At 39.5% G+C, this 26,820-nt stretch overlaps 1 protein-coding gene across 2 annotated transcripts in view; it reads left to right on the top strand.

Moving 5' to 3' along the window:
* Window positions 1–5,951: 5,951 nt before the first annotated feature.
* The window catches only part of NUCB2 (nucleobindin 2), a 40,274-nt gene continuing 19,405 nt past the window's right edge, over window positions 5,952–26,820 (top strand). For both annotated transcript variants that reach the window (XM_019975684.2, XM_019975683.2), the window contains exons 1-4: window positions 5,952–6,108; window positions 11,249–11,402; window positions 24,733–24,876; window positions 25,462–25,569. In XM_019975684.2, the coding sequence (XP_019831243.2) occupies window positions 24,733–24,876; window positions 25,462–25,569 (252 nt within the window). In that variant the 5' untranslated portion in view covers window positions 5,952–6,108; window positions 11,249–11,402. The remainder of the gene's footprint in view (window positions 6,109–11,248; window positions 11,403–24,732; window positions 24,877–25,461; window positions 25,570–26,820) is intronic.

The raw sequence follows: 26,820 nt of genomic DNA, 5'->3' as shown, positions 1-26,820 counted from the left end.
CCCCAAGCCTCCCTGCCCCCTTTACAAATTGGGGACATGGTCTATCTGTGTAATAATCCCCAGGGTGACCTAACCCCAAAGTGGCAGGGACCATTCAAAATCATCCTCCTTACCCCAACTGCAGCTAAACTCGAAAAGATCACCTCCTGGGTACACCTCTCTCAACTAAAATGGGTCACCCCCAATCCTGCACTGCCCTCCTTAACTGACCCCTATCAGGTCTCCCTCACAGGACCCACCTCCTTAAAATTCACCCGGAAACAACACCTGTTAACCATCCAAGAAGACACTGCATGACCTGGACTCTCTTCAACCTACAACTGTTTCCGACCCAACTACTACAAGACCTCTGGACCAGCGCCCCGACAGGAACCTCCTTCAAAGACCTGACCAAACTGATGTCTCAACTGGTGTCTCAAGGCTTCAGGGAACCTTCTATGACCTGACTCCAGACGAAATTGATTTCTTTACTCTCATTCTCTACATCATTCTACATCCTAATGAACACTGTTCCTCCTCAGATTCAAGCAACCTCCAACTTGGGGCCTTCTGCCCCTCACCCTGACTGGCCTCTCCCCATCTCTCTAACTATAACTGCCCTCTTAATTTTAGTCCTTGCTATATGCCTAGTAACTGTCTCCCCTCAGGACTGGTCACCTATCCTTCGTCTTTCCGTAGGTATCGCCTACGTTGTTAGCTGTGTTCTACTCCTAGGGTGCTACTTCCTCCGCACTGCCTAACTAACAGCCCCATGACTCCCTCGTTCCTTATCCTTCTGCACTCCCCAGCCTTCTGGCTACTCCCTGCCGCTGCTCAGACATTTATTCTTACGTTCATTCCTCATGTTATAATACAGCTCCAAGACCATGCACCATGAACCTCGGTGGGGGGGAGTCCAAATCCCTACTCATTGTTAAAGTACAAAAGAGGAGTTTCATGAGCACCTGTTGTAAGCCAAATGAAAGAAACATGCTTCTATTCCATTACCCACTGGGGGTACTCAGACGCGGGGGGTACTAGATCAAAATCGGGGGAAAAAAACCAAGAACAAGTCATAAAGAACATAATTTCCTGGTTACAGGCCACTCCTGAACCTTATAAACGCCTAGACCTCCTTTCCCAATTATGGCCTCTCCTAAAACCTCCCTCTGGCAACCAACACCTTACCCACCTTCTCAACTCTTCTTTTTACACACAACACACATCCCAGTGTTGGATATGCATGTCATTGTCTCCCTCATCACACATAGCAATTCCCTTACCCTCAACCTGGCTGTCACAGGGCAACTATACCTCCCCTTCCCAACAAAAAACTACACAACTCATTGGACCAGTCTCTGACAATGTCCTACTCTCAGCCTCTTGAAACCTAACCTGTATCAACTACTCTAGTCCCAACTACACTGGTCTTACAAACTCTGCTCCCTCCTTCTGTTCCACTTGGGTTCTCTGGAACAGCACAAATAATTGCACCAATCCGAGACTCTTCATTCTCTGCAGGACCTATGCATATTCATGTCTCCCCCGGACCCCCTTGGACCTTGCATCTTGGTCTTCCTGATCCCAGGTCTAACATTCCTCAAAGAAGAAGAGGTAGAACAAATAGTCTACCCACAAGGGGAAATTTCCAACAGGAAAAGATGAGCTGTCATAGCCCCCCTCCTGATTGGTACCGGCATAGCAGCAGCCCTAGGCACTGGGATTGGGGGCATCTCGACCTCGGCCCATTGGCACCCCATTCCAGTACTCTTGCCTGGAAAATCGCATGGACAGAGGAGCCTGGAAGGCTGAAGTCCATGGGGTCGCTGAGGGTTGGACACAACTGAGCGACTTCACTTTCACTTTTCACTTTCATGCATTGGAGGAGGAAATGGCAACCCACTCCAGTGTTCTTGCCTGCAGAATCCCAGGGACGGGGGAGCCTGGTGGGCTGCCGTCTATGGGGTCGCACAGAGTTGGACACGACTGAAGTGACTTAGCATATCCCAAGAACTTAATGAAGACATGGAGCAGGTAGTGGAGTCCTTCGTTTCAATTCAAAGACAAATTAACTCATTAGCTTCTGTGGCCCTACAAAATAGGCGAGTCCTGGACCTTTTCACCGTGAAAAAGGGAGGGACCTGCCTTTTCCTAGGAGAGGACTGCTGCTATTTTGTTAATGAAAAGGGCATACTCCAGGGCAGAGTCAAAGAACTTAGAATTGAACGCTACAGAAAAAAGTTACAAAACCTTTATAGTCCCCAAAACCTGTTCCAACAGGCCCTCCCTTGGTTGCTCCCTTTCCTGGGACCATTGGTACTTATCATTTTATTCCTCTTATTTGGACCCTGTCTCTTCAATCTGTTTCAAAGATTTCTCCAAGAACTGACTCGGGCCATCTCTTGAGACCAGGTCAAGACCATTCTTCTTCTCAAGAGCCTCATCCCAAGCTCAGGAAAAGGAGACCCTGGGCCCTAGGACAATCCTCTGTTCCAGACACAAAATCGTCACCCCTATTGAGCAGGTAGTAGCCAGAGAGATACAGTGCCCTTTCCCCCATTTTTTATGATTTCAGGGTCTGGAATGAAGGAGTCTTTGGGCCTAGAAAAGAAAACAACAGTGTCAAAGGCCCTCGCTGAATCATCTAACTTCAGAGAAAACAAAACCGAACTTTAGGTCTCACCCTGATGCTCCAGGCCGGTTGTATCTAACTGAGACTTAACACCCCCTGCCCAGGGGACTTATCACCCCCTGCCCAACTACCAATGCCATCTCAACTAAAGAATACCCAAAACATCCCACCTGACTAATGTTTCCTTTATCGCTTCCACAAACCTCCCTTTAAATATGAAGCCTCCCTGATCCCTCTTGCACTCAGCCTGGTCATTAGGCTGACTGTCACTCCTCCTTGCCTGAATAAAGGTAACCTACTTCCATTGAGGTCGTCTCTCCTTCTTTTCTGCCTCGGCCCAAACTATACCTTACAGGCAGTTGGGTAATTTGGCCCAAGGGCCATAGTTTGCTGACCACTGACCTAGACCGTATAAAACTACTAAGTCTTGATGGCCATGTAGAGTGTACTGTTGTTTTCTTCCTTCAGATTACTTACTGTTTCTTATAAGTATTACTGCCTCCCTCTCTTCCATTCTAAATGCAATGAGGAACTTGGTCAGGTTATATCCTGTGGGACCCTAGAAACAGTGAGAAGGGGAAAGTAGAAGTATTGAAAAGCCAGAATCCCCCTGACACCTTTTTGTTTTTGTTTTTTCCTGGAGGACCCAAAGTATGGGGGTAGGCTTCACATCAGCTGGTTCTCTGGAATTGTTTCCCTTTCATTTTCTCCTGGCCTCCAGTAAACTCATTTTGAGCTTTTCACCTGAGTCAAGAAAAATTATGCAATGATATTTTATCCCTGCTTAGACCAGGTTGAGCAATAGCCCCTTGATGGCAGTGGCAGTGTGAATCAGAAAGGAGTTCAGAGGTAACAGATTGGAGGCTTGTAGGGATGGAGGGGCAGAGAAATAATGTCTTTGAGCATCTCTTCTCTAACAGTTTACACACATCATTTGAACCTTATAGTAAGTTCACTATTATGATCCCAGGTTGCAGATAGAGAAACTGATATCAGTATTTTATCCAACACTAATATATGGACTATGGGCTTACTATGTGCCAAGAACCTCTTTGCTTTACAAATATGAACTCATTTAATCCTCACATGTTTATGAAGTGGGAACTATTATTGCCTCCATGTTATAAATAAGGAAGCTATGCTATGGACAAAGGTTAAGTTACTTGGCAGAGGACACTCAACTAATAAAGATAGAACCGGGTTTTTAATTTAGGCAGGGTTGGGACCTAGTTTTGACTCCAAAGCCTTGTTTTCTTCCTTGAACAGTGCAGTAGTGTGTTCTTCGTCCTTCTCCCCATCAGGAGATTTTCCATTAGTGCCAAAGCCCCAAGTTTGGAGTTTTACCTATTAAATAAAGTAACATTTCCTTATAAGTCCCTCAGCCCATAGTTCCAGGGTTCATGATTAATGTTCTTATTTTTCTCCATCACAAAAGCATCTTTACTAGTATAGATGCTGTTGCCTGCTTTACAGGCACATGACATACTGAAATATCTTCCTTAGTGATCTCTCCTAATCCTGAATCTTGCTGTTTCATGTTTGCCCTGTCTTCCTGTTTTATTCTTCCTTCACCCCAGAATATTGCTGAGAATATTGCTGACATCTCAGTCACCCAGCTATGGTTCTTTCTCTTTTCATTGTGTTGTTGGACTAATCCAATTTCTTATTTTCCATTGGGTTACTAGATAATAATAATAAATAATATTTATCTTGATAATAGTGTAGAAAATTACCAGATCTTTCAGGGCTTCCCTTTAAAGGGTTTATCTCAAATGTCAGGGCTTAGATCAAGCACAGTGTGTTTGGCCCTGTGGTAGATAATGGGTAATAAAAATGTGGAAGATACTTCCTGCTTTTGATGTATTTACAATTTAGTATTTTCCACAGAGACGGGATGTGGCTTGTCTCCTAATCTAACACTAACATTGGTTACTAATGACATATTAATATTACCAATACCTTCACATTAGTATTTATATTTTTCAGATAGAGATTTAGTGTTCCTACACCATAACTTTTTGAACATCCTTTCTTATTCTAGTGCTTTCATTCTTCAATATCTCCATCAGAACTATGATTATTTTCCTTGCATTTGCCTCTGCTATTAAACCTTCAGTGGAGGCAGTCACAACATACTAGGACTTTCATGACAGTAAGGGAGATAGTTTGAGATTTGAAGAAAAGGGACAAGCACTTCCTCCTGAACCTTAAAAAAAGCTGAATTTCTAGGCACTGTTCTTCATGTACAGATGAGAGTTGTGTAAGAGTAGAGATCGCCGGTCTTGGAATCTAGAGAGCTGAATTGCAGCCCTGGCTCAGCCACTAACATGAGAAGTACTAACATTTATAGAACACTTACTATGTGCCTGTCACTCTTCTATTTACTTATGCTGTAAAGAGGAGGATACTATTATTATTCTCATTTTACAGACAAGGAAAGTGAGGCACACAGCGCTTAAGCGAGTCAAGGAATTGGTTTCACGTGGGCAGTTGGGCTCCAAATAGGTGATTTAGCTACTATCCTGTATTATTTCCTGATAAAAAGCAGCTAACATTACTAACATATGCAGCAGGTTCTATACTGGTTTTCTGGAATCTTATCTAAGCGTCACTAACAACTCTGAGATAAACACCATTTTTACAAGCAAGAAAACAGCTTCAGAGAAAGATGCCATTACTTAGCAGACTCAATCGAAACCAGCCTTGAGGCTCCAAAAGTTTCTCTAATCCTCGAGCCACGAGTATCTTTGAGGATCAGTTCCCCCATCTTTAAAATGATGGGTGTGGAGCAGATGTCTTAATTCTATAAGAAGGAGGGTGCGGAGAAAAGAAAGATACCGCAGACAGGTGTGAGAGAAGGTGAAACAAAAAGCAATCAAGCCACAGTAGCCCACGGCATAACAAAACCGGGGTAGGTGAGCTTACAAATACAGGTAAGATTCCCGCCAAGGAGGAGGCCCGGGGTATTAGACCCAAAGGAGGCCTGCGGGCGAAAATCGCCTGACCGCCTGACCAGTATGGGCGCTGCCAGCGCGCACCGGCGGCCGAGGGCGAGGAGACACCTGTTTTTTTGTCCCGGTCGTGGGTAAGCACCTCACCCACCCAAATCCTGCTCCACAGGATTCTCCATGAAAGCCCGAGAAGGAAGGGGCGCGGCTTCCTAGTCCGCGCCGCAGAGCGCCACGTCCCTCTTGGCTCACCCTCCCCGAGGCTCCTACGCCTTAGAGCTCCACACCGCCCGCCTCCTAGCCCTCCGGCGCGGCCTGGTCTCCGCCCTAGCCAATCGGCGCCTTCCACTCTCCCGGTGGGACCAATCAGCGGCTGCCGGGGACCCGGGCTGTCGCCATGGCAGCAAGGAGGCGGGAGCGCGCCGTGGGTAGAAGTACAGTGCAGAGCCGGCGGCTGGGGGCTTTAGAGGCCAGCCTGTTCCCTGCAAGCATTCAGCAGGCGGAGCCTCGCGCTTGGAGACCCGGCTTCGTAAAGCTGGCGGCCTCAAGGTGGGTGAGGATCGGGAGGCTGGGGCAGGTCCTGAGATAAAGCTCAGTTCGCCTGCCCTGCCCCAGCAGTGAGGATGGTGGGAGCTCCACTATGGACGGGCACAGTGGGGAGTAGGTTCCAGCTCTAGCTGGAGGCGCGGGGTCCCTTTCTCCGTTCCACCCGCTGCAGGGCACCGGTGCTTTCTTTGGGGTCTATCAAGGGGCAGGCTCTTGGAGAAGAGCAGGCGAGGGTCGGTAAGTGCAGGACCGAGTCCCGGGGTGGGCTCCAGCCTGGCCTTGGCAGGGCGATGGGCGAGGGAGGTGCTCACTGGTGAACAGGGTACACCTACCACTTCCAGGCTGATGCTCACCACATCCCGCGACGCCGAGCTAAGCTAGGCCGGTGAATCCTGCTCTTCTGCCGGTTCTGTTAAGCCGGCAGCCGCTGACATCAGGAGAGGAGAAAGTTGGTGCCAGTTGTGGTATTGTTTTCCCTAAGTGACAAATCTTTAGATGTAAGATGGTGGTATGGAGTTTGAGAAAGACAGTACTTTCTTGTTGCACCTGCTAAATGGTAACTGAGTGACTAAATGTGGTTATTGTTGTGGATGGTTCCGGGCAGTGGCTTTGGATGACAATTATTTTTATAAAGTTAAGTAAGAGAGGAAATATGAACTTGAACCATTGAACCATTCTCGTTTCTTGGAGACAGAAACCTCTTGAAAGTCTCAAAGTGTCTACCAAACTCCTAAACTGGATAGTGTCCATTTACACAATTGAATAAGAATGCTGCCATCTAAGCCTTTTATTAAAGCTATTAAATCCATGGGTGAATATGAACACCAAACTATGTATTACTTTCGTTAGAAAAGGGAGGAGGAGGGAGAAGAGAGGTTAAATGCAATTATATCTGATTGTCAATTTTGTTTGAAGGAAATTGTGGACTTTCCTTATAAGAACTGAATTGATGAGATGGTTGCTTTCAGGAATGCATGAAAAGTAATATGATTAGTGGTATAATAGATTTGGATCGGGTAGCTTATAGTATATATATTTTTTAACAGCCTACTTAAATTACTTGTTTCTTACGATCCTTCCTCATAAATTCGGTTGAATAGTGTGAGGCAGTCTCCAGATTCTTGCATCTTGTCCCTCATAGATAGTGCCTTGGATTAGTTCAGATTTAAGCCAAGTTGTATTTCTTGTTTTATAAAATTTGAAAACTAAGTTCAACAAATGTTGAACAAACAGATATTTCAACAATTCTTCCTCAGTTAGTAGAGTCCAAAGTTTAAGAAAAAACATGGAAATTTAGAATTAGAAATGAAATATCAAATAATATCCCTCTTGTTGTTAGGGTGAACATAGGAACTTCTGTTTCTCACCTTGGTCTTGAAACTCCCCATGACCTGCTCCAGCTTTCCAAGATGAGTGAAAAATTCATGTGTCTCCTTGTAGTTATCCATGCTGTTCTCCATCTATTCTAACTTTATCTGTTTTGCAAGGGTGGAGTCCATGTTGCATTTACATATCTCTGATTTCCTGAGGTATTTATTGTTTATACCACACATTTTGTATATACCCTTTCAGTATGCTTTTTGCCAAGTTGGTTTGTGTTCTGTAAATACCAGTTAAAATGACTTGCACAACTAAGGCAATAAAGGTATGCTTCAAAACAGCAATAATTGATTATGGGCACTAATATAGAATATCAGTAGCATGCTCGATACCAGTGTCTTTTTATTTGGGGGCATATTATATACCTCCTAGACATACCAAACTAATTTTTGTGTTATTTAGAATACGCACTTTCTAAGTGTTTTCCACATTCTAAGGACTGTTTGGGTGACTGAAGTGTGCAAAATACCATTTTAAGTACTGGGTAGCTGGAGGAATCAAGTGTAAAATTTAAAAATGTATCAAAAATAATTCTGAAAGTAATTACTCCTCTAAGTATTGTAAGTAATTGAGTTGACTATATTTGACATGAAAGATGATTAACTTTTTAAAAATAATTGAAGATCTAAAATGGGGAAACTGTTATTCTTATGCTTAATACATGCAGTTAGTTTATAGACTTTAAAAAACAGGCTTCTAACAATTTAAAATAATTTATTCAAGGAAAAACCTTGATAACTTTAATGATTAATCTAAATTTTCTAAAACCACCACAATCTGGTAAAAAGTGTATTTCATTAGAATTAATTCTAAAGGCCAGATTCCAATCCTGGCTCTGCCAGGTGATCTTGGCCAAGTCAGTTAACTTCCTTGTGCCTTAAACCTTTTATAAAAGTAGGATCTGAACTGAACCACTTCTAAGATCATTTCTGGTTCCAGCATGCTCTGATTTTAAAAATCTAAAGCAACCTAATGAAAAGTTAAATAGTAGCTGCATTTCTTTTATTTTGTGGCAGAATTTTTTAACATACAGTATTTTAGTTATCTGAAGTACAGTTCAGTTCAGTTCAGTCCCTCAGTCGTGTCTGACTCTGCCACCCCGTGGACTGTAGCATGCCAGGCCTCCCTGTCCATCACCAACTCCTAGAGTTCACTCAAACTCATGTCCATTGAGTCAGTGATGCCATCCAACCATCTCATCCTCTATCGTCCCCTTCTCCTGCCGACTTCAGTCTTTCCCACCATCAGGGTCTTTTCAAATGAGTCAGCTCTTTGCATCAGGTGGCCAAAGTATTGGAGTTTCAGCTTCAGCATCAGTCCTTCCAATGAACACTCAGGACTCATCTCCTTTAGGATGGACTGGTTGGATCTCCTTGTAGTCCAAGGGACTCTCAAGAGTCTTCTCCAACACCACAGTTCAAAAGCATCAATTCTTCGGCTCTCAGCCTTCTTCACAGTCCAACTCTCACATCCATACATGACTACTGGAAAAACCATAGCCTTGCCTAGACGGACCTTTGTTGGCAAAGTAATGTCTCTGCTTTTTAATATGCTGTCTAGGTTGGTCATAACTTTTCTTCCAAGGAGTAAATGTCTTAATTTCATGGCTGCAGTCATCATCTGCAGTGATTTTGGAGCCCCAAAAAATAAAGTCTGACACTGTTTCCACTGTTTCTCCATCTATTTGCCATGAAGTGATGGGACTGGATGCCATGATCTTTGTTCTTGAATGTTGAACTTTAAGCCAGCTTTTTCACTCTCCTCTTCCACTTTCAAGAGGCTCTGAAGTACAGTACATGTAAATAATGAAGACATTATAATTTTAATAAATTTAAAAATTTTGCTGTTGCTTTTATGTTTATTGAATATACACATGAGCAATGGTATTTGTTTTTCAGAAACTCATTATCAAGCATGCTGTACGGGTTGGGGAGAGATAAATTAGGAGTTTGAGATTAATACACACATTATTAATTATAAAACAGATAAGCAGCAAGGACCTGCTGTATATCATAGGGAACTATATTCAATATCTTAATAACCTATAATATAAAATAACCTGAAAAGAATATACATATATATATATATATATAGATATAGATATAGATATACCTGAATCACTTTGTTGTGTACCTGAAAGGAACACAACATTGTAAATTAGTTAGTTATACTTCAGTTTTTAAAAAGAGTTGATTTAAAAAAAATTAACACTATAGCCATCTGTTAAGACTGAGAAAAAAGGCAAAATCCTGGTTTTCTTGATTGGTGTCCTTTTCTACAGATACGAGCATCAAAGACACTAAGATCTATACTGATATCTTGATACAGGGAAGGGTTAGAATACAGCTCAGCTGGTCATACATCTGATGTTTTATTGTGAATCTCACTTTCCTATTGACTGTCACTTTCAAATGGAAAAATGGAGTTGAGCCGTAGGTTGGCTTTTGCCCTTTTCGCTGCTGCCATGGAGAAATTTAGAAGCCATCTGTTTTTCTCCACCCCACCCCTTTTCTCTGTCGGAATTCTGACACTGACAGTAAGTAGGTTGAAGCAACCCAAGTTTCCTGACTTGAAGGAAGAAACCTGGGTCTCTTTCAGAAACTTTATTTTAATGTCAGGGAGGAAGAGATTGTATTCTTCTTTTGTGGGTTGTATTTTTTTCATTGACCTGCATCAAGACTTTGGCTGTGGCATGCTCTAGGGAGAGCTCTAACATGGCCTTTCCAAAAAAAATGACATTTTAAGGTTATATGTCAAACTGGCTTATTGCTGTTAAAGTTCGATGACTTTGGGTGTTTACAACACAGATTTTTATTATTTAAATATATAGATATTAAATTTTCAAGACAGGAAGGGCATTACTGTTTCTGAAGCATTTACTGTTGCCATGTACTGTGCTAATTCCATTGTATTCATTCTTATTTTCATCCAGTCAAAAACTTATGAAGAAGTATTAGTTTGATTTATGGATAGGAAAATCGAGACTCAGAGAGTCAAGTAGCTTGGCAGTAAATGGGAGTGGTTAGGATTCAATCTGCAGTTTATTTTTGACCATGCTAATAAAAGTCATGTGCCTTTCCAACATAAGTTGCATATGATCATTCTCCTGCTTAGATAATTTTATGTTAATTATAGTACCATGAAAAGAAATAAATATGTGTTCTTAAAATTTGAAGATATTTTATTTCCTTATTTTCTTTATATACTGCTTAGAAATAATTTATTATATTCACTGGTGAGTTTGCAATATAACTGCCTTATATTTTACAGTTGGGTGGTGGGTTTCAAAAAAGAATTTGAGATGTTGTGCTTTATTACTGATCTCTGTGTTTAAGGCATGGGCCAAGCTTAATTTTTAAAAGTGGTAATAAGAGTAAAAAAGGATTCTAGATAAAGATTTTAAGAAAAAATTCAGTTAAGGATTGAATGGGGAAACTTAGAATGTATAATGAAGTCTCATTGAAGAGGAAAAAATAAGCTTTTAGTTTGAACTTTTCTTAACTATTTAAAAGAAGAGCAATATGGTAAAACCTTGGCATATAAATAAATATCTTTGCTTATTTTGGTCTTTGATTCTATTTGGATAATATATTTCTTTTCCTTCCCCACTGGGATATGATATAGACTCCTTCCACAGTATAGAAATGTTGGCACCTTTTATTTTCACAGAATTTGACACATATATACACTGTAATGTGCTACTACCACTGTAATAAGCCTAAATTTATGTTTATGTTTATTTTTATTTATTTTTTATATTTAGAACCTGTGAAGAGTCAGTTCTTAGTGAAAAAGCATTGAGACAGGAGCCAGACCCACCTCTTCACCAATTTGATATTGTGCAAGTCATCTTACCTCTCTGGATCTCAGTTGCCTCATCTGTAAAAAGGAGATAGAAATTCTTTACCTGTTTGAAGGTAAGTGATCAGTTAAGAGGGCTTCCCAGGTGGCTCAGTGGTGAAGAACCCTCTTGCCAGTGCAGGAGATGTAAGAGACATGGGTTTGATCTCTGGGTCGGAAAGATCCCCTGGAGGAGGGCATGGCAACCCACTCCAGTATTCTTGCCTGGAAAATCCCATGGACAGAGGAGCCTGGCAGGCTACAGTCCATAGGATTGCAAAGAGTCAGACATGACTGAAGCAACTTAGCACACTTGCAGGATCATTTAAGAAAGCAAAAATGAAAACAGACTTAGTGGTGGCTTAAACATAAAAAATTTATTTCCTCATGTAAAATAATTCTTAAAGGAGGCAATCTAGGATAGTAGCTTCATAAAGTTTCCAGGGACCTAAACTTTTTCCACTTCTTTGATCTGTTATCCCTAAAATGTGGCCCTGGTCCTCATAGTCCAAAATAGCTGCCAGAGCTGTATCCACCAAAACAAAGTTCCAGGTAGCAAGGCAAAGACAAAGAAAGATGCAACCTCTCCCTTTAAGGAGATTATTCTGAACCAAAGGAATTATCCTTTGGTTATAATAATAACCAAAAGATTATCCTGTACCAGGGAAGCAGAGAAATGTAGCTGAATGCATGGTTGCCTTGAATAAAATTGGGCTTTTGTTATTGCAGAGGAAGGGAAGATTTGGATATTGACTGGCAAATAGAAGTGTTTGTACAATATGAATCTTTTTCTCTTTCATCCCTGAGATCTGTGTGCTGTGATAAGCATTTAAAGAAGCTTCAGTAATTTGTCATGTGAGAGTTTTAAGTTTGGCCATTATCTCCAGAAGGAAATAACTTTCATCTAACAAACTGTTTTTCTTTTTTTATGTTTATCCCAGGATTCACTGTAGAAGGCTTTCTGTCTTAATTGGGTATTTGTTCTGGTTATTTAAAAAAAATTACCCATAAATATTCAATAGTAGATGTTTGTTGTATAGCTAACATTTATTGAGCCACTTGCTTTATGCAAAGTACTAAAAAGACACATAAGTTATCCAAAGAGTATCACATAATAAATCATCAGTAAGTAAATTTATGTTGAAAATTGTTATCCACCTTAAGATACTTTTAAGTTCAATGTTGTCATGCAAGGAACATTGTTGCCTTTGTTGGTTAAAAGATGTTGTGGTTTTGTGTGTGTGTTTTTTTAACCACTCAACTGTTAACTGTCTTGAAATTTCCTTTTACTTAACTACTGTCCCTTGCCTAACTTATTTAGGTATACCAATATTTTATTTCCTTCTAGAAGTTTTTGGATAGAAGTGAAGTGAAGTGAAGTTGCTCAGTTGTGTCGGACTCTTTGCGACCCCATAGACTGTAGCCCACCAGGCTCCTCTGTCCATAGAATTCTCAAGGCAAGAGTACTGGAGTGGGTTGCCATTACTTCCTCCAGGGGATATTCCCGACCCAGGTATTGAACCCGGGTTTCCCGCATTGCAGTCAGACACTTTACAGTCTGAGCCACCAGGGAAGCCCAAATATATCCTATACTTGCCACATGAAATGCTTCAATTGCCATTTTATCTGTAAAGACAGTGAATTGAAATAAAATTTTGAGAAAAGGAAACTGAAATTTAGGGAATGGAAATTGGTGAGGGAAGAACTTAAAGATTCCATCATTTAGGGATATTAGGAAGACTGTAAGGAGCATTTAGCATTGTAAGTCATCTGACCGAAAATCTCTTAGTTGCTGAATACAATTTTAATGCCTTAAATTTTTTTCAATTAATAGAAAGAATAATGCTATATGTTGTTTTGTAAGCAGCTTTTTTCAAATTGCAGTTGTTTACTTAATAGGCTGCCTTCCACATTGGATTGAAAACCCGACGAGGGTAGAGACCATGTCTATCTCACTTACCTTTGTATCCAGCATAATGTCTGGAATATAGTAGGTACTTAGTTAAGTGTTTGTTAAATTAATAAATAACAGATAACAGAGTAAAGAAAACATACTTCAGTTCAGTCTTAAATTTAAGAGCAATAGGAGTAAAAGAAGAAGGTTGGAGGGAAAAACCGATAAATGAAGAAGGAAGAGAGACTGTTGAAAGCAAAGCGAGACAAACCAGTTTCAGTTTTCTGTATTCTTCACCCTTCTTACCCACGACCATTCTTGTTAACCACTCAGGATATTTGTCCCTATAAGCAAAACAGGAAACACACACACACACAGACACACACACACAGACACCCCTACCCACTCACACCCACACCCACCCATCCACACCCACCCCAGGTAGACTTAATCCAGATAATTACTGGTAAGAATCAGTAGTTGAGAAATGTGCCTCTGTGTATGAATGGGAATTTTGTTTTGGTGGAGACAGGGAAGAATAGAGAAGCTTATTTTTAGGACTTGGAAATTGAGGGAAATTATTTTGTATCTACTGAATGTTAGGAGAGGCTTAAGAACTCTGTTTATTTTGTGCTTTTGCTTAAGGCTCTAATGCCTTTGGGATCAGTGCTTTCCATGCTGTCTTGAGATCACTGCCTGATTTAGAATTTTACATTATCCTACTTTTATTTTTTTCTTCTTTTTTTTTCCTTTTTTTAAAATTTTATTTTATTTAACTTTACAATATTGTATTGGTTTTGCCATATATCAAAATGAATCTGCCACAGGTATACATGTGTTCCCCATCCTGAACCCTCCTCCCTCCTCCCTCCATTATCCTACTTTAGACTGTTAATTTCAGCCTATCCTGGTTTGGATCAGTCTACTGTGTCAACCTCATTTAGCCCAGTATTTTCTCTTTAGGTCTCTGTTCTTATGGACAAAGAGGTTGATAAAAGAAAGGAGAAGGCCATTCTTACTGATCTGATAGTGGAAGAAAAGTATCAATAAATTAGTTTCCTTTTTTCCCCATTGCTTGTCTTTGTCACTCATCTCTCCTTCTTTTGTATGGACATTTGTATACTGGATTCACGAAAATCTGGAAACTTGTCTCTGACACATTTGACATTATCTTGGCATTTAAAGAGATTTTTATAACATTACTTTTATACCTAATGAGCTAGAAAAATGTTCATTTCTTTTGTTATGATAACAGTTAACTTTTATTGAGGCCTTATTAAGAAGTAAATGTTTTTATTAGCTTTAGGCTCCAGTAAGTTAATTGTCCTAATTATTTATAAAATAAACACTAAAAGATTCAAAAGTAATAGAAGGGAAAAGTATATTTAAAAAATTCTTCATCAATCAAAAACAAAATTTAAATACAGGCAAGAAAGGAAAGGAAATAAATAGTAAAGAGGCAAGATACATAGAAAGCCCCCAAAAAGGTGGTGTTTCATTGACTCTAAGACTCCATTTGTTGCAGGAAGGAGAACCTCTTCCAGGGCCCAAAAGTGGGCTGTTATCTAGCACTCAGAAATGAATTGCCTGAGGAGACGCATGAGCTGACAAAGCAAGAGATTTTTTTGGAAAGGGAGCCCAAGGGGAGAGCAGTAGGGTAAAGGAACCCAGGAGAACTGCTCTGCCACGTGGTTCTGAGTCTTGGGTTTTATGGTCATGGGGTTAGTTTCCAGGTTGTCTTTGGCCAGTCATTCTGACTGAGGGTCCTTGGTGACACGCGCATTGCTTAGCCAAGATGGATGCCAGCAAGGATTCTGGGAGGTGGTCGGACATGTGGTGTCTCCTTTTTATCTTTCCTGAACTCTTCTGATTGATGGTGGCTTATTAGCTCTGTGTTTGTTACTACCTCCTATCCTAAAACAGCTCATGCAAATGGTTACTATGGTGCCTGGCTAGGGTGCAAGGTTTCAGTCAGTGTGCTTCCCCTAACACACTGATATTAAGACACACCATTTTATACCATATAGAATACATATTGCCCATAAAACTGAGTTCTTTATCACTTAAAATTTCATTCTGTGCTTTTAAGATACATTTAAACATACAGATTTTTCTTACATTGCATTTTCAGATACATTAAGAAATTTAAAGAAGCTAAATAAATCAGTTAAGGTATTTCTAAGACTCTTTCACCTTCATAACCTAAGTCTTCTGAAATGCTTCCTTGATTCATAATTGTGACTGTTTGTGTTTTCCCACCGGAGAAGGCAATGGCACTCCACTCCAGTACTCTTGCCTGGACAATCCCATGGGCAGAGGAGCCTGGTAGGCTGCAGTCCATGGGGTCGCTGAGGGTCGGACACGACCGAGCGACTTCACTTTCACTTTTCACTTTCATGCATTGGAGAAGGAAATGGCAATCCACTCCACTGTTCTTGCCTGGAGAATCCCAGGGACGGGGGAGCCTGGTGGGCTGACATCTATGGGGTCGCACAGATTCGGACATGACTGAAGCGACTTAGCAGCAGCAGCAGTGTTTTCCACATGACATTTTCCTCTCTACTGTGGAGAGTGATGGTGATTTAATTCTAGGAGTTTCTTTAAAACCATTTGCCTGGAATTTTCTTCTAAGCTTCTGACCTTCATTTTGCAAGCTTTGATGCCAGTGCATTCCTGAAGATGATCATCATCTTACAAGCTTTGATGCTGGTGCTTTTCAAAAGATGATGATGGAAAGTTGTCAGATTCATCTTCTTTCCCCAGTCCCTCCATCAGTGATTTATTTACCACTGAGGGGTTACAGTTTGTCTAGACATGGCATCAGAAATAACATCCAGTTGGGATACCTTTCAGGCAACCTATTCTTCAAATATTCAGGTATGCAGCCTCAGAATGCATCCAGAACTAAACTCACACACTTGAAAGGCTACTAAAGGCTCTTGGACATTCAAGCCAGCTTTAGTTAACTTTCCTTTCTTAGCCATAATCCCTCTTTTACATGTATAGTAACATTTTTGAGAAATTCTTTTGTAGTTTAAATTTTAATATGGCAGGAACTTTTGGCCATAGATGCCTAAGCCAGTGTTACTGCTGCTGCTGCTGCTAAGTCGCTTCAGTCGTGTCCGACTCTGTGGACCCCATAGACAGCAGCCCACCAGGCTCCCCCGTCCCTGGGATTCTCCAGGCAAGAACAGTGTGCTATTTCTTGTGTAACTCATTCTTGGAGTATCAGTCTCTTTAGCACCTTTAGCATTACTGTATCATTTGGAGACCTGTAAAAGGGCAGCAGGATTTTTTCAGCATTTCCTATGGACTAAATTCATCTTTGTTTTTTCCTCAAAATTACTTGGAAGTTATGTGGCTTCTGTTCAGTGTTGGTTGGAAGTCTCTGACAAGTTGACTTTGTTCATGAATCCATGAAATCAGTCTTATATTCTATATAATTTTTTTTATTGGAGACATAGTTTCTGCTGCCTTCATTTGCATTGTTTGGCTGCTTATAAATAATCTTGTTCTATCTCAAAATGTAAGGTAGTTTTGTCTATTTGTGGGTATCTTCCTGTCTGTAGTCAGGTGAAACACTTAGATGTTCCTTTACAAGAAAGTGTAAAGTTGCAATTATTCCTTTAACATCAAATATTTGCTTTATTAGTATCAGCTACTTCATTTCTATGTTTACAAAATAGCTTTTTCTTTCTTTCTTTCTTTCTTTTTTTTTTTGGCCAGAAGGCTTGTGGCATCTTGTTTCCTGAACAGGGATTGACCCTGGGCAGTGAAAGCCCAAAATCCTAACCACTAGGCCACCAGTTGTCGTTGTTGTTGTTCAGTTGCTTCGTTGTGTCCTCTTGGTGAAGGCATGGTCTGCAGCACGCCAGGCTTCCTGTCCATCACTATCCCCCAGATTTTGCTCAAACTCATGTCCATTGAATTGGTGATGCCATCCAACCATCTCATCCTCTGTCGTCCCCTTCTTCTTCTGCCTTCAGTCTTTCACAATGCCAGGGTCTTTTCCCATGAATTGACTCTGCATCAAGTGACCAAAGAATTGGAGCTTCAGCTTTAGCATCAGTCCTTCCAAAGAATATTCAGGATTGATTTCTTTTAGGATTGACTGGTCAAACCAGGCCACTAGGGAACTCCCCCAAATAGCCTTTCATTTTAATGCCAAATCATAATTTATTCCTTTTGAAGATGTATTAAATGGCAATTAAATTCAATTTGTGAGAGACAAAAACATGCAAAAACTCAGTCTAAAGTAATGGCAGTAGAAATAGCTATAATAAAGTTCATGTATGTGCTGGCAGTAAAGATTATGTTGCTACTGCCACTTAGTCAACCACTTTTTAATGTTCTGTTAACTGAAAACCACTCTGCTTTCTGAGATGTTAAACTGAGGAATTAAGTTCATTGTCAGTAATTTGATAATATAAACAGAGAAAATATTCTAGTTGGAAAGATTTTTTTGTTTTGTTTTGTTTTTTTGGAAAGATTTTTATGCTGAATTTTAAGAAAGCGTGTGAGAATGTGTGTGTGGGTGTGTATGTGTATCTACACACTAGTCAAAAGAAAATTGGTTTAAAAATTATCAAAAGAGACCTTAAGGCAAATTAGGATATAAAGGTCACTCAAATGTGAAAAAGATTAAATCTACCAGAAACCTAGAAAATCTTGTTTGTGTACATTTAAAAACACAGCCTCAAAATATTTAAAGGAAAATGGACAGAATTATAAGGAAAAACAGATAAATCCAAAATTAAAGTGCAAGGTTTTCACTTTTCTAGTATGATAATAGTCATTTTATCTAGACAAAAATGATTAAGAATGTAAAAACTGGATAATTATGAAAAGTTATAGAGCTTAGATAATTTTAAAACTTACATACTTTTAGAGTAAATTATGCTTGAAATTGTAATTGTTCCTTTTTTAATGCTCACACTTCTTTTACAAGCTCAGGTTTTTTACTCTATTTTTCATTACTTTAAAAAAAAGTTGAAGTATGATTCACATATCTTAAAATTCACTCTTTAAAAAGTGTACAGTGTCTCACACTCTGTCCAAAGTGTGAGACGTTCCTGGCTTTACTTCATTTTTACTATATCTAGACAGGAAATTTTATTGGTAGTTGATTTTTGTGTTCTTTGTATCCCACCACCTAAATCTTCTATTTGATCTACCAAGGTAGTTTTCAGCTGGCTGAATAAGCAGTGTTTGGTTTAAAAGGCATTTATAAATCATATAGCTTAATCATTTCTTACAATTGGTGTGAATACAAACAATTTTATTAGTATTTCTGATAATGTAGCAGAAAAGATCTACACTTTATTCAATGGAATTAACTAATAATAGAATCTAAGAGTGTAAATAATACTGAGGTCTAATTGAATTCTCTTTTAAAAAATTCATTATTTTAAAAAATGAGGAAACAAGCAGGGAAAGTTAATTGACTGACCTATGATTACATAGCAAGTGGATAGTGTATACACCTAAATTTAATTTGCCTTACTCTTCTTAGGTATAACACCTTTTACAAAAATTAGAGTATAATTGCTTTACAATATTGTGTTAGTTTCTGCTGTACTACAAAGTGGATCAGTTATATGTATACATATATCCCCTCCCTTTTGAGCCTTCTACTTCCTGCTAGTGGTAAAGAGCCTGCCTGCCAATGCAGGACTTAAGAGATGTGGGGTTTGATCCCTGGGTCATGAAGATCCCCTGGAGAAGGAAATGGCAACCCACTCCAGTATTCTTGCCTGGAAAATTCCATAGACAGAGGAGCCTGGCGGGCTACAGTCGATGGGGTTGCAAAGACACACGACTGAAGTGACTTAGCATGCACGCATTCCCTTCCGCTTGAGCCTCCCACCTCCCCTGTCTCATCCCTCTAGATCATCACAGAGCACCAAGCTGAGCTCCCCGTATTAGAGAGCATCTTCCCACTTGCTGTCTATTTTACACGTGGTAGTATCATCCATTTTTCTTTTCCTTGAGGATCCAAATTTACTTTTCAGATAAGCATTCTCTTTGTCTCTCATTGCAGAGGAGGTTTGTGAATAACAGAGCTAAGGGAAGCAGTATGCTTTCAAATGTTAGCTGCTTCAGAACCACCTGTAGAGCTTGTTAAAATAGAGTTTGCACCCCTCACCCCCCCACCTCCCTCAAAGATTCTTTGATTTAGATGATCTGGAGTAAACCCTAATAATTTGCATTTCTAACAAATTCCCAAGTGGTGCTGGTGCTGCTGGCTCAGGGACCACCACGCTTTGAGAATCACTGTGTAAAAGCAGACATAGGCTTCGGAGTCAGTCACTCCCAGGTCCAAACTCTGGATCTACCACTTACTGCCATGTGACCCAGTTCAAATTTTTTAACTGATATGTTTCAGATTCCTGTACTTTAAAATGGGAATGATAGTATTTATTTCACAGGGCCATTGTAAGAATTAAATTAATGTAATAAAAAAATTTAGCATGATTAGTATGTAGTGTGTGTGTGTGTGTGTGAAAGTTGCTCAGTTGTGTCCGACTCTTTGCGACCCCATGGACTATACAGTCCATGGAATTCTTCAGGCCAGAATACTTGAGTGGGTAGCTGTTCCTTTCTCCAGGGGAGCTTCCCAACCCAGGGATCAAACCCAGGTCTCCCACTTTGCAGGAGGACTCTTTACCAGCTGAGTCACCAGGGAAGTACTTAGTAGACACTCAATAGATGGTTTCTGTTGTTATTTATAATAAGCCTAGGACTCAGTTTGGAGAAGGCAGTGGCAAGCCACGCCAGTACTCTTGCCTAGAAAATCCCATGGATGGGGGAGCCTGGTAGGCTGCAGTCCATGGGGTCGCTACGAGTCGGAGGCGACTGAGCAACTTCACTTTCACTTTTCACTTTCATGCATTGGAGAAGGAAATGGCAACCCACTCCAGTTTTCTTGCCTGGAAAATCCCAGGGACGGGGGAGCATTGTGGGCTGCTGTCTATGGGGTCGCACAGAGTCGGACATTACTGAAGCGACTTAGCAGCAGCAGCAGCAGCAGGACTCAGTTATATGTTTATGCACCATAAACTCATCCACTGTTTTAGAGCAGATGCTCAGAGACTTTTTGTCACTTGGAGATTCTATCAGGACACATGCACACAGACATTTTCATATACACACATTCCTCCATGACTCTCTTCATTTTATGATAGACTTGAAAAAAGAATGAGAGAGTAGAAATGACAAATTGGTGAAGCGATTCCACTTCCAAGACTGTATTTAACTAAGGTTTATTTTCATTACTCTCAGGCTTCTATTGTGTATTGAAGTAAAGGTGGACACTATAAAAAAGGGCATAATTAACACCATGCAACTTAGCTTCCAATTGCTAAGCAGAACTGTTTATTAATGTATGTGCTATATGGTGGGAAAAGGAGAGCCTGAGTAACGTGGGAGATGAACCCAGGGTGGAGGAAGGAGTCTGTGTGAAAGGGTCTTTTAAACTCTGGATTTACTGTATCAAGTGATAGCAGTCACAGTTCCTGGTAGGGTTTGCAAAGTGAAGTTATGGAGGTGTATCACCGAGCTGACTTTCCACATGCACACTGTAGAGACTATTCAAGTCATTGAGCTTCCCTGATGGCTTAGCAGTAAAGGATCTGGCTGCAGTGCAGGAGTTGCAGGAGATGCAGGTTCAATCCCTGGGTTGGGAAGAGTCCCTGGAGGAGGACATTGCGACCTACTCCAGTATTCTTATCTGGAGAATCCCATGGAGAGAGGAGCCTAGTGGGCTACAATCCATAGGGTCACAAAGAGTCGGACATGACTGAAGCAACTTAGCATGCATGCCCAAATCATTTTAGCAATTATTCATTTTCTAACTATATGTGTACCATGTTAGGGGCCATTGAGACTCAATTAAGCCCCAGAAGTATATGTAGAAAACATCAAAATTGACTTGAGCAGTTAAGTCATAACTTGGGCTTTTCAGTCGTGATTACACTTAAAACTCTAGTGTTGTCTAATAGTCATTAGATTGGTCAGCCTGTTTACAGTGGCATAGGGGACTTGCAAAGGTAAACAAAAATTTCAATTCAGAATTAAAAAAAAACTAACTCACACTTTTTAAATTAGTTTTTTAAAAGGTAAAATGTATAGCTAATAAACACTTGAAAAGATGGTCAACATCAGTAGCCAATAAAACAAACTCACAATAAGATACTGCTTCACACCCAGTAGGTTGGCTATAATAAAAGATAGACAATAAATAGCGTGTGTTAGTAAGGATGTAGAAATTGGAGCCCTTATGTAGTGCTGGTGGTAGTGGGAAAAGATCTAGCTGCCATGGAAAACAGTTTGGCAGTTCCTCAAGAAATTATAAATGGAGTTACAGAATTGATCTAGCAATTCTCCTCCTAGATATACAACAAAAAGAATTCAAGTTGCTGCATCAAACACAGTAACTGGAACATAAATATTCATAGTAGTATTATTCATACTAGCCAAAAAAAGTACAAGTAGGACTTCCCTGGTGGTGCAGTAGCTAAGAATCTGCCTGCCAGTACAGGAGACATGAGCTCGATTCCTGGTCTGGGAAGATTCCACATGCTGTGGAGCAACTAAACCTGTGTGGCACAACTACTAAGCCCATGCTCTAGGGCCTGAGAGCTGCAACTTCTGAGCCCTGGAGCCTAGAACCTGTGCCCCGCAGCAGGGGAAGCCACCGCAATGAGAAGCCCGTGCACCGCAATGAAGAGTAGCCCCCACTCCCTGCAACTAGAGAAAGCCCACTCGTAGCAGCAAAGACTGAATGTGACCAAAAAATAAATAAAATTTTAAAGCAAAAACAAAAAAGGAGACCGTTTATTGTAATCTTTAATAAAAAAAAGAAAGCAGAAATAACCCAAATTTTCATCAACTGATGAACTGATAAAATGTAGAATATCCATACAGTAGAATATCTATTCAGCTGTAAAAAAAAAAAAAAAAATGAAGTGCTGATTCATGTTACAACATGTTACAACATTTAGCATAATGCTAAATGAAAAAAGCCAGATACAGAAAAGGCCATATGTTATATGATTCCATTTATATAAAATGTCCAGAGTAGGCAAATCTATATAGACTGAAAGTAGATTTGTGGTTGCCACAGACTGAGAGAATAGAGGGAATGGGGAATGACTGCTAATAGGTATGTGGTTTCTTTTTGGTATGATGAAAATGTTCTAAAATTGGATTATGTTGATAATTGCACAGCCTTTGGAATATACTAAAAACCACTGAATTGTGTGTTTGGAAAGGATAAGTTTTATAGCATGTAAATTATATCTCAAAAGAACAAAGGCAAAACATATACCTATAGTGGGCATGAAGCATGAATGAGAAATAAACCTTTGTTATCATAAAAAATCGTTGTGAGAAGAGGAGGTGATTCATGGCCAGGAAAAGATTCTGTGGAAAAACAAATCATCCTTCTGTTAGAGATTCCTAACACTGAGTAGCCCGTCACAAGTCCTCAAAGTCTTACGAAGATGGGAACATATTTAACTACATTGAGCCAGTATCTCTCAAACATTTCATTATAAGTAACATTTACTCACAACAGTCGTGTTGAAGGACTAGTGTCCTAGAGAAGAGTGAGTCTTGGACTTGAGTATACATATGTAAGGATCACTTGGAATGTTTGTTAAAGCAGATTCCAGGGTCCCACCCCAGAGATTCTGACTCTAGAAGTGTTGGATGCAACCTGAGAATTTGCATTTCCAACAAGCTCCCAGATAATTTTATCCTTTAAGTTTGAGAACTAAACTTTGAGTAGCATCTTTATAGAATAGACAAATCCTGTACCTTAAATGGGAGAATTTTCTGGCAAGTGAATTGTATCTCAATAATGATGCTAAAAATTTTGATATACTAGAAATAGCACTAAAATGTGAATTCTAGTGATTTTGTTAATTCAAGACAATGCTGTGTGGGTGAATTATTTCCATTAAAAATTTCTTCATCTGTAAAATGAGTCACTGCTATATCCTACTTAGGGTTGTGGTGAAAATGAGGCAGTGTATTCTCCCAAACTGTGTTCTGTGGATAAAGACATGTTACTTAAAAAATTAAGTCCATGGTCAGCTAAGTTTGGAAGTCTCTGAATTAAATAATGCATATTCCAGATTGATGGTCAGACCATTATTTTTTACTTAGATCCTGTTATCAGTCTATGTATATCAAATAAATTAAGTATGAGCTTTTCATTCATTCTAATTCTTGTAGTAGAATTAGAGCTACAAATATCCTTATGAAGTAGAAAATTAATAAGCAAGATTTGAACAATGTATTTCTTTTAAAGATTTACTTATTTATTTTTGGCTGCACTGGCTCTTGGTTGCTATGTGCAGGCTTTCTCTAGCTGTGGAGAGCGGGGGTTATCTCCAGTTGTGGCGCTTGGACTTCTCATTATTGTGGCTGTCTTGTTGCGGGCACGGGCTCTAGGCATACAGGCTTCAGTAGCTGCAGCACATGGGCTCAGGAGTTGTGGCACATAGGCTTCGTTGCCCAGTGGCATGTCGGATCTTCCTGGACCAGGGATTGAACTGATGTCCCCTGCCTTGCAAGGTGGATTCTTAACTACTGGAACACCAGGGATCCCCAAGATTTGAATAATATTGTGGGACCAGCACTAGTTGTTACTCTTTTGCTTCAACCCTGTTACATCCTGCTTGATATTTTATTGACCTATTTATTTGAAAAATTAATGACCAAAAAGAACTTTGTCATATGTGAGAGGAGAAGAGGGCAGCAGAGGATGAGATGGTTGGATGGCATCACCAACTTAATGGCCATGAGTTTGATCAAACTCCGGGAGATAGTGAAGGATGAGGAAACCTGGCATGCTGCAGTCCATGGGGTCACAAAGAGTCGGACATGGTTTAACGACTGAACAACATTGGCTATGATAAAATAATGTCTGGTAAGGTTAAGAGAATATTTGTAGTCAGTTATTTGTCTTTTTAAATCAATTTATGTTCATAGAGCAAATTACTTTCAAAATTAGATCAAAGCTAATTTAAATATCATATCCAGAAGTAATTTTGGCTCTTTAGTATTTTAATTGAGAAAAAATATATAGTTTTCCCTTCTCCCTTTCTTAAACTTGGGCTGTTTATTTTTTTAAAAATTGAGTTCCTCATTACCATCTTTATTTGAAACTTTTTAAATTAACCAAATGTTTTCTTATATAAGCAGTTTAAACTTTAAAATTTTGTTTACTTGTCTTTTTAATCTTAGCTGAAAAGCATTTCTTTCCTGATTTTCTTTAGTGATCTATTTTAAGCATTATTTTTGATGTTATAATGTATTCTTAACCCTTTTCTTAGAATTCTAGAATTCCTAGAAATTTTAATTCCTAGAATTAAGCTCCCTAAAGTTGAGTATATTATATTATTAATGGTATTATTAATGTGGTATTAATGTGATAATGTGGTGTATATATATATAGTTTGAAAATGTTTTTTCAGAACCTTAACATAATTGTACCTTTCTTTCAGATGACGTGGAGGACCACCCTTCCACAGTGTTGTTTTCTCCTGGTTACGTGTGCACTTACTGCTCTTGAAGCTGTGCCTATTGACATAGACAAGACAAAAGTGAAAACTACTCAGCCTGTGGACAGTGCAAAGATAGAACCACCAGTAAGTGAAATGACAAAGATAACCTTGTGGGAAGAATTTTAACTAAATTTATTACTTATAAAATTGGAAATTTAGGAACTATTTTTCAAAAAGTAGTAAAAAGTATAATGAATATGTTGTTGTTTAATATTAGAAAAAATTTATTTAATGTAGTTATATTAGATACATATATCTAATTAGTATATTAGATAGTATATAAGAGAATTAACCATAATACATTTCCAAGATGGAGATAACCAGCCAAGAAAACATTATGTTCAGAGGAGAGACAGATAACAATGAACGAGACAGGTAACAATGGGGTAAACTCAATAATTTTAATATTATTGGTTAAGTCTACATTGTCTAAGTGGTATAGAAAATTGGCTTTTACATAGGAGTAAAACATGACATTGGTTCTGATATAACATTCTTCATTTGAGAAATAGTTTTTTAACTTTGACTGCCCAAACTGTCAAAGTAGGTTTGTCTCAATACCATATTTCTAGACATTTTTTTGTTTGTTTTGTTTTTTAGGATTGAGATCTTTAGATACAGGGAAGGAAAAACTTTCAGAAGAGTTATTGTTTGTTTCTTAATTTGAAGGATACTGGACTTTATTATGATGAATACCTCAAGCAAGTGATTGATGTGCTGGAAACAGATAGTCATTTCAGAGAAAAGCTCCAGAAAGCAGACATAGAGGAAATAAAGGTAAATGTAATTAAATAATTGTTTGACAAATATTTAAGCATGCCAGACACTGAGCTAAATATTGGGATTACAAAGATGAGTCTCATTTGCAGCCCTTAACTCAAGGGAGACTAATACCAAAAAAAAGATTACTACAATGAATATATGATAAGTGTATAATGTATTTTGGAGATATAAGATTGGACACCTAATTCAGTATAAAGCAGTGGGGGAAGGTGGGTCATCTTTCTTCCTAGAGATTATGTCTATTGCTTGAAGATGTGGCTGAGAAAAGGAGAAAGACTGGGAGGCATCCCAGGCCAAGGTGCAGGAGACATATAGAAACCTGGGAGTAGGAAATGTTTCTGGAAGCTAGCCTGGGAAGTGGAGGCCATGATTGGCCTAAAGATGAGCTTGGAAGGCATCATGGGCTAGATGACAGAGGGTCTTGTACATCATGGTAAGAGACTCAAAACATGATGGGAGGCCAGCAGGAAGCTATTCAAAGGTTTAGAATAAGTTCAGTTCTGGTGTTTAATCAGATCCAGATTAATAGAAGATGTAATGGCCCACATCTTATCTCAATAGGAGAGGTTTAATTTGCCTCTGTCCTAAGAAGCATTTATTGGACATTATCTTAGTCCATTTATTAGACATTATCTTAGTCCTAGACTTCTCCTTAGTACTCATAATAAAGAAAAGAGATTGTAAAAAACAAGATCTGACATGAGAGATTCTTTAAAAGCCCATCCTTGAAGGGTGAAAGTGAAAGTGTAGTCTCTCAGTTGTGTCCAACTCTTTGTGATCCCATGGACAGTAGCCCACCAGACTCCTCTGTCCAAGGGATTCTCCAGGCAAGAATACTGGAGTGGGTTGCCATTCCTTCTCCAGAGGATCTTCCTGACCCAGGTATTGAACCTGGGTCTCTTGCCTTGCAGGGAGATTCTTTACCATCTGAGCCACTAGGGAAGCCCATCCTTGAAGGGTAATGAATCCATTTAATTTGGTTTATCTTAAAGTCAGAAGTAAAAAAAAAAAAAATCCAATGATTTAATTTTAAACTTTTAGTTATATCTCTCAAGATAGTTTTATTGGTTTGCTTATGTTATTTTTATCTGTTTTTAACTTTCCTAAAAAATTGTCTCAGCTGTTTCTAGAATCAGAATTAGTGAACTTTGTTTGAAGGAAACATTCTGGATCAAGCATCCTTCTTATTTTAGTTTCTGTCCCTGCTCTGGGCCCCTTTTGAAAGTCTGACGTGCATAAGGTTGT

The sequence above is a fragment of the Bos indicus genome, chromosome 15 (genome assembly GCF_029378745.1).
Source record: "Bos indicus isolate NIAB-ARS_2022 breed Sahiwal x Tharparkar chromosome 15, NIAB-ARS_B.indTharparkar_mat_pri_1.0, whole genome shotgun sequence".
Classification (NCBI taxonomy): Eukaryota; Metazoa; Chordata; class Mammalia; order Artiodactyla; family Bovidae; genus Bos; species Bos indicus.
This window is presented reverse-complemented; position numbering and strand designations above follow the sequence as displayed.